This window comes from Esox lucius, chromosome 17 (assembly GCF_011004845.1).
Source record: "Esox lucius isolate fEsoLuc1 chromosome 17, fEsoLuc1.pri, whole genome shotgun sequence".
Classification (NCBI taxonomy): domain Eukaryota; kingdom Metazoa; phylum Chordata; class Actinopteri; order Esociformes; family Esocidae; genus Esox; species Esox lucius.
Genome location: NC_047585.1, coordinates 13,962,782 through 13,971,008, shown reverse-complemented (window position 1 = coordinate 13,971,008; position 8,227 = coordinate 13,962,782). Strand labels below are relative to the sequence as shown.

Below are 8,227 nucleotides of genomic sequence, written 5' to 3'. Positions count from 1 at the left end.
TTTTAATTTGAGTTTACTGTATTATAATTATAGTTTAATATATATAATCTCTCTATATTTTTCATTTCATTTTTATCTGATAATTCTTTTATTTATTTAATATTATTATTTTCTTATTATATTTTTCATGCACTTTGATGAAAAGCGCTTTACAAATGCAATACATTATTATTATCATAATGTAAAACACAAGGTCCTTCCATATAGCATGGTTTCCGCTGCTCTACGTTGCTCGGGAACAAGAAAAAGCTGAGAAAGGGCAACCATTTTGAAAGAAAATTACAATCTGTGACAACACAGTGGTTCTCTAGCGGCCGACATTGTGTAGAAACGATCGGAAAATGAACCAACGCGAGTTCCGCATTAGTAAGCAGAAAGTCTGATTATTGTTTATGACGTCACAAACGATATAATACTATAAATCGTCAGTATTTTACTTATGTGTTTCATTTGTTCAGTTCTAAAGAAAGAGAAGTTATATTAGGCTTTGTCAAAACAATAATTTATTGTCATCAACTTCACTTCATATAATATGTATATTATTTCACATTATTCTAAGAAATCGTTTTCATAGAGCATGGAGGATAAACTAACGAGTGATTTCGATTTGGACAAGATCCTCACTACACCTCAAGACCTACCATATTCCGTTCTAGCGGTACTGGAGGGAGTGGAGGATAATCAACTGGACAGAGCCAAACGAGTGAGTCATAACCCCAACATCCACATTGCTATGATTAATTGTGTCTTGGAAAAGAGCCTAATGAGCAACCCTACAATTTTCATTTAAATGCATGAATCTCTGATGCATTGACATGGTGTCTAGGTCTTTAAAATCTTCATCTGTTTTATTTTGGTATTTATTATGTTAGCATTGTGAAGAGGTGATGGAAAACAATGTGTGGTGTGTGAAAGCATTTTGGCTCTGGTCGCAAATCACGATTTTAGATTTCAAATGTAGATGTCAGCAAGGCATTCGTGAGGGTTGGCTGCTTTTCTCCCAACACCCGTTGTTCATGAAGTAGAACAAGCTAGTACCAGGCTAGGTAATTAACTTAGGTACATATACATTGGCAGTTAAAATTCCCGCAGGTACCATAGGAAAGTACAATTTCAATCAGAAGTATTTCAAACTTGGCACTATTTATGGAAATGTGTGGAAACACAAAAACGCAGCGAAAAGCTTCCAACAAACGCCCAGCGTTCCTCAAATTAATCAGGTCGTATCACAGACGACAGTCCCGCAAAGTACAGCCAGAAACTTGAATGTTACCAGTAGGCCCTACTGCTACAGCGGTGAGTACAAGCACTTACAGACGGGCCGCGGTAAGCGACAACTGACCCGCGAGAAAATGCTGCCTACGGTTCACGTGATGTCTACCACGGCTGAATTTGCGTTGGTTATCATAGTAACAATAAGGCTCTGGAGAAGCTAGGTTTGGCATGTCGTCTAAAAATGACAGATATATGTTTTTGTAAATTAAATAGAAATGAAAGACAACTACATTAAATAATTTTGTTGGCTATATAAGCAGATTATTTGTATTTCTCCTGTGTGCAATACTATTCTTGTTATAATAATATTGTTAGTTATTTGTTGAACAAAAGTTACAAGACTAAACCAGAGATCGCTAGCCCTTTTGGCATCACGATAAGTAAACTATTATGTTCATGATGGGGACACTGATTGGCCACACACTGGTGAGAATTAAACAACATTGAAGGCGGATGTTGTAACCTACTTCACGCATATCAGTGCTACAGGCATGTTCCCCTGCCGTCGCTTGCAAATACGGAAGCACATTAAATATCTGCTTGCTTTGGTACCTTATATATACACAGTCTATGTTTGGTACTCATCAACTAAATCGAAAAAGCAATGATTAATTTATTATTTTTACGCTCGAATATCGATGTTGTCAATGATTGGATTGGTTGACAAGATAAACACTGTATTATTCTAAATGGTCGGCGAACGCTCAAGAGTTCAACAAATTTCAACTTTTGGCGCCCCGTCCCGGGAGCAGCATCGCCTCCAATTGGAAGTCTACGAGACCTTCAATGCGACCGCGGCCCTTCTGAAAGCGCCTTACTTCAGTCAAATTGTTGCCTTTATGTATTTTTCTGCGTGGGGTGTTGTTGTGAAATGAATCTTAAACTGAATTCCAAGTGGCATTAACAAAGTCTTAAATTAACTTGCTGAAATCTAAGCATAATGACAAATAAGCTTCATGACAAATAGTTAAAGAAATGTAAACGTATGGAGATTTGATAAAGGTTACCTATTAATGAAATACTTTTTATTCAACTACAATTATTTAGATCTTATGTTGACATTCCAGCAGCCTGAATTGAATAGTATACCTCTGCCTTTAAGTAATTTTACAATGACTGGATTAAATGATAAAAAAGAACATACTTCAGAACCCAGAGAAGTATTCAATCAACGGTGAAATCAAAAATATAATTAAAAGCGTATTCCTCCTGGATGCTAACAGCTGTCTTATAAAAACTGTGACAACATAGAACTAAGAGAACATATTCAATTGTTATACTACACATTAGTCCTTAGTGTATGCAGTTTTCCACTCATGCCTTCCTGTACGTCATCCTGAACAGTGTTAACTCTGCATTGTCTTTCCTCTCCCCCGACAGGAGGTGTCAGAGAAATTGCAAATTATCTTGAACAGTGTTAACTCTGCACTATGTAGTATGCGTGAGGCCTCGGCTTTGAATCAGGATGATGAACTGGTCGTCCTACCAAAGCATCTTGAGATGATACGGCGTAGCCAGCAGCTTGCTGCTCTCCAGTCATTGCTGCAGTCCAACCTGGAAAAGGAAGAGGACCTCAGCAATGTGCTCCAGTGGCTCCAAGACAAGAGTGAGTGGAACAGTGTCAAAGAGCTTCATAACAGTAACAAAACACTTAAGAAAGGGATGCGGATTCACTGGTGGTGATATGTGTTCTATACAATGTATTATATGTATAACGTTCATTGTGTATGTATACTGATATGAAATACAAAGTCAGCAGATTCTGGTCTCTATAATGCTTGTTGTTTAGTGTGTAGGCCAGCATTCTGAAAACAGTATTACCATTTAAAACGCTTCATTGTCAATGATTGATTGATTGGTTGATTGCTTTAGGCAAGGAGTTGTTGGAGTTAGAGATGGATCAGGACATCCGGGCGGTGGATGGCATAACAGAAGAGTGGGTTAAGGAGAAGCAACAGAAGATCCAGAGGTTCATGTCAGACATCCAAGCTTGTGTTACCCGTCTAAAAGAGCTCACTGGATTTCTCTTTGATCTCATAAACAAAAAAACAAAGGAGAGGAAAAAACCTCTAAAAAAAGGAGGTGTGCGGTTTTGGTGGCAGGAGCCAAATGTTGACGCCAAAACCGCACTAAAGATCAAGGAGCTTCAGCCGCCTACAACAAACCGTATTCTGATTGACCCCAACCGGGCTACCAAGTCTTCCTCTGACCTCTCCTTCATGGTGGGCAACATGGCCAAGTCCCTGTCTTGTAAGAAGCCCATGAGCATTGCTTTTAAGTTTGTTCAGAATGGCCTCCAAAACCTGAATGAGGCTTTTCAGGAGCAAACACGCAACACCCAAAAACTCCAGGCTAAGCTAAATGAGGTGAAGACTGTAGATTGCCATGCCAAAGAGGAGCTGGAAGAGGGCAAGAGGAGGATTGACCAGCTGGAGGGAGAGAAGTGTAAGCTTCAGGAAGAGATTGCAGCATTCAAGTTCCAGATCCGTAAGCTGCAAAACACAGTCAGGACAGGACAACAAGGTTTGTGTCAGTTTGTGTCGGAAACAAACCCCAGGTCCATTAAGGAGGACAATGTCGAAAAGGAATCGTCTGAAAAGGTAATACCTCATTTTGATGCCCTTACATCTCTAGAGGTCAACACCAACTCACGTGACGACAACAACATTTCTGAGGCAGTGGAGAAGAGGACCAACCTCCATGATGGTTGCCATTTATCTGTGTTGAACATCCATGAGAGTGTAGATGCAAGCGTGTGTGATCTCTTGAAAGAAGACAAGAAAGCCAAGTCTACATCCAAGAAAATACTTGTTGCAGAACAATCTAACTCTTTGTCTGAGGTTATGAGCCAGATAAAACCCATGAACAACATGAGCAAGCAGCAGACTTGTAAGTTGCCCGTGGCCCTGGAGAACCTTGGGAGGCTAGAGAAGCTGGTGAAAGGGAGCCCTGCCCAGACAGCCAGGCAGGTACTGACACCCATACGGATTAAGACAGCCGACCAGAAGGAGGATTTGGAGAGGTATCAGATGGATATTGTGGAAGAGGGCAGGAGGATAGAGAAAACTGTGATGGCAGGCGTCACCTTCCATGTAGACAGTGAGTCTCAGAGGAAAAATCTGGAATTACTGAGGCAAGCTGCTATCGCTGGACAGATCTCCCCTGAACTTCACTCCATGACCAAGGACCTGATTACCTGTATTCTTGGCGTAGATGGGATGAGACTGGCCTGCCTACTCAGCAAATACAAAGCCTACAGATCAGTGAACCAAGTGAGGTATGATTCATATTTATGCTCATTTTCTATTATTGCTATACTCATACTCATATTAACATATATATTTCATATCGTTCAGGTGATCAATCATGCATCCCAATTATTTATTTCCGGAATAAACAATTTTTTTCCCAGATACAATCTTGATAAGCAGTTACTTGCTGCTCGGAAGCTGAAGGATGGGCGGTCAGTTAAAGAAATGTACTCCTTCCTGACCAAACTGGATGTGTACCAGAAAGAGATGTTGAAACGTTGGAGTTTGAAACAAGCTGCTATTGAGGAAAGCCGCAAGACCTGCATTTCTCATATGCTTTACCTATTCAGTGAGGTGAGGAGGAATAGTAGATACAAAGCTAAATATGGTCCCAACATTCCCATTAATTGCAGTACTTTTGAAACACTGAGATGTATGGCTTTGCATATCTCTTTTTCATTTATTATGTTTTGATAATTTTAAATGCTAAATGTGCTTAAACACCATTGGGCTTTGAGCTTTTCTTCAAACACACACGTTTGTGAATCATCATTTTTTAACCATAAATCATCCCATATCATCCCATAAAAAGCAATCTCCATTTAGCTATATCATATACTGTATGTGGTCTTGCTTCAGGAAGTGGGCCATATCTTTTTCCTACTTCTGTTTTCTTTGGTATTTGTTGGCTATTTTAACAGAACATATACAAGAGTTACTGCATGGTCAGCCACTGTACTTTTCATTTAACATTTAATTGTTTTAAATTCTAAATAATGGCACAAAATAATTGTTCATCCAGAACCTTGAAAATAACAAAATTTGCAAAATCTCTAATATTTCCCCAGATTAGAAAAGACTGCAACTTGAATCTAGTCCCTCCAGTACCACGCTCAGACTCCTCCCATCACTTCCTGACCATCAAGCCCTGCAAAACAACAGGGTGTCAAAAACCTGACCGTCCATGCCCGCGCCCTCCAACTCAGACCCCGCCCCTGGTGATGTCCACCTCAGAGGCCAAACTCAGGCCAGGAGTCAGGTATTTTTGCACTGTTAACTCATGGAACAGCTTTTACATGGCTACAGTAAAGGATTAACAAAATACCTTCAAAAATGCTGTATATTATTTTATTACTCAAATGAACTACACTGCAGCCTCAGATTATCCGTCTCTGTGCTCCGTCTCTCAGGAAGCTGTTAAAGTGCCCGCTGCCGAAGTTGTGGGATTGTAGTCTGACCGCCAACGATGTTCACGTGGCCAGGAAGATGACATCTCCCCCCGTCAAGCTCCCCTCCATCCCCCTGCTGATGGAGACTAACATCAACAGCCAGGTCAACGCTGTGCACTCCCCACAGGGCAGGTAAGTGTGTCAGTCATGTGGGTGATGATACCAAAGGGTTACCAATTAATAAATGCCTCAGGTTGGAGCTTAGAGAGCCTTTCAATTGAGCTGTTTTACCCAATTCGTTGTGCTCAACTAGCTCACTGAATGTCATTGGTTGTTGAGTCCTTTAGCAAGGCACAAGGATCTGACCCCTGACCTCAGTGTGTTGTTTTCTTTCTGAGCAAACTAAAAATAATCTGAAGTTTGATTTACTGTGTTTTCGTCTCTTCTCTAACCCAGGATAGGTACGAGAATGTTGCAGCTTGCTAAGGCTAAGGTGTAGACACATGAAGAGATGCCCTGTGGAAGACATGCAGTATTTCTGCTTGTTACATTACCTTCTAATAAATGATAAATCAAATCCATTCCAATGCTCTGAAACTAATTTACCTCCGATACAAAGGAGAATGTCAACAATTGAAAGGTAGAGGCTGGGCAGCTTGAGCCTACTCTAACACTGTTTCACATATTTTAGTGAGTATACAGAAATAAATGTTGCAGGATGAATGTCAAAAAGAGCATATAGGGCCACAAAAAGGAATACATCCTGTAAAGCATATAAGGTTCCATAACAAAGGAGTTTTATGTGCATAAAGATATACTGTTATCTTAACAATATTATTACAAAATGTAGATATTCTAAAGTCTTGCTGTTAATTTTGCAGTCACACCATATTGGAAATGTTCAAACTTGCTTCATCAAAAAATAATCTCTAACAGGAATGGAATTCTCCCGTGGGCTCACCACCCACAGGAGGGACCATAAGGGGCCGGTGCGAAGAGGATCGGGCGGCAGTCGAAGGCAGGGGCCTAGACAACCCGATCTCTGGACACGGAAACTAGCTCTAGGGACGTGGAATGTCACCTCGCTGGCGGGGAAGGAGCCTGAGCTAGTGCGTGAGGTTGAGAGGTTCCGATTAGAGGTAGTCGGGATCACCTCTACGCACGGCTTGGGCTCTGGAACCACACTCCTTGAGAGAGGATGGACTCTTCACCACTCTGGAGTTGCCCATGGTGAGAGGCGGCGGGCTGGTGTGGGTTTGCTTATAGCTCCCCAGCTCTGCCGCCATGTGTTGGAGTTTACCCCGGTGAACGAGAGGGTCGTTTCCCTGCGCCTACGGGTCGGGGATAGGTCTCTCACTGTTGTTTGTGCCTACGGGCCGAACGGCAGTGCAGAGTACCCGACCTTCTTGGAGTCTCTGGGAGGGGTGCTGGAAAGTGCTCCGACTGGGGACTCTATTGTTCTACTGGGGGACTTCAACGCCCACGTGGGCAACGACAGTGACACCTGGAGGGGCGTGATTGGGAGGAACGGCCCCCCTGATCTGAACCCGAGTGGTGTTCAGTTATTGGACTTCTGTGCTAGTCACAGTTTGTCCATAACGAACACCATGTTCAAGCATAAGGGTGTCCATCAGTGCACGTGGCACCAGGACACCCTAGGCCGCAGGTCGATGATCGACTTTGTTGTCGTCTCATCTGACCTGCGGCCGTATGTCTTGGACACTCGGGTGAAGAGAGGGGCGGAGCTGTCAACTGATCACCACCTGGTGGTGAGTTGGATCCGATGGCGGGGGAGAAAGCTGGACAGACTCGGCAGGCCCAAGCGTACTGTAAGGGTCTGCTGGGAACGTCTGGCCGAGTCTCCTGTCAGAGAGATCTTTAACTCCCACCTCCGGCAGAGCTTCGACTGGATCCCGAGGGAGGTTGGAGATATTGAGTCCGAGTGGACCATGTTCTCCACCGCCATTGTCGAAGCGGCCGCTCGGAGCTGTGGCCGTAAGGTCTCCGGTGCCTGTCGAGGCGGCAATCCCCGAACCCGGTGGTGGACACCGGAAGTAAGGGATGCCGTCAAGCTGAAGAAGGAGTCCTATCAGGCCTGGTTGGCTTGTGGGACTCCTGACGCAGCTGACGGGTACCGACAGGCCAAGCGGGCTGCAGCCCGGGTGGTTGTGGAGGCAAAAACTCGGGCCTGGGAGGAGTTCGGTGAGGCCATGGAGAAGGACTATCGGCTGGCCTCGAAGAGATTCTGGCAAACCATCCGGCGCCTCAGGAGAGGGAAACAGTGCCCTACCAACGCTGTTTACAGTAGAGGTGGGCAGCTGTTGACCTCAACTGAGGATGTCGTCGGGCGGTGGAAGGAATACTTCGAGGATCTCCTCAATCCCGCCGTCACGTCTTCCATTGAGGAAGCAGAGGATGAGGGCTCAGATGTGGACTCGTCCATCACCCGGGCTGAAGTCACCGAGGTGGTTAAGAAACTCCTCGGTGGCAAGGCACCGGGGGTGGATGAGATCCGCCCTGAGTACCTCAAGT

General features: G+C 43.7%; 1 protein-coding gene across 2 annotated transcripts; it reads left to right on the top strand.

The window, feature by feature from the left end:
- The first annotated feature begins 476 nt into the window (after positions 1-476).
- On the top strand, positions 477-6,276 carry LOC105025439. 2 transcript variants are annotated; one of them, XM_020044673.3, is made up of 7 exons: positions 477-703; positions 2,656-2,881; positions 3,148-4,552; positions 4,688-4,880; positions 5,375-5,565; positions 5,717-5,887; positions 6,152-6,276. In XM_020044673.3, exons 1-7 carry the CDS (start codon positions 578-580, stop codon positions 6,192-6,194), a joined length of 2,355 nt encoding a protein of 784 aa, XP_019900232.3. In that variant the 5' UTR covers positions 477-577; the 3' UTR covers positions 6,195-6,276. The 2 variants fall into 2 exon arrangements, with proteins under 2 accessions (XP_019900232.3, XP_019900233.3); XM_020044674.3 differs by having other exon boundaries at positions 613-1,823.
- The last annotated feature ends 1,951 nt before the right edge of the window (positions 6,277-8,227 follow it).

What these genes read in the sequence shown, in the direction of transcription:
- LOC105025439 (XM_020044673.3), top strand. Translation starts at nt 578, where the DNA reads ATGGAGGATAAACTAACGAGTGATTTCGATTTGGACAAGATCCTCACT. An exon ending in AACTGGACAGAGCCAAACGA is followed by an intron (nt 704 to 2,655) that starts GTGAGTCATAAC and finishes CTCCCCCGACAG; the next exon opens with GAGGTGTCAGAGAAATTGCA. An exon ending in CCAGTGGCTCCAAGACAAGA is followed by an intron (nt 2,882 to 3,147) that starts GTGAGTGGAACA and finishes TGATTGCTTTAG; the next exon opens with GCAAGGAGTTGTTGGAGTTA.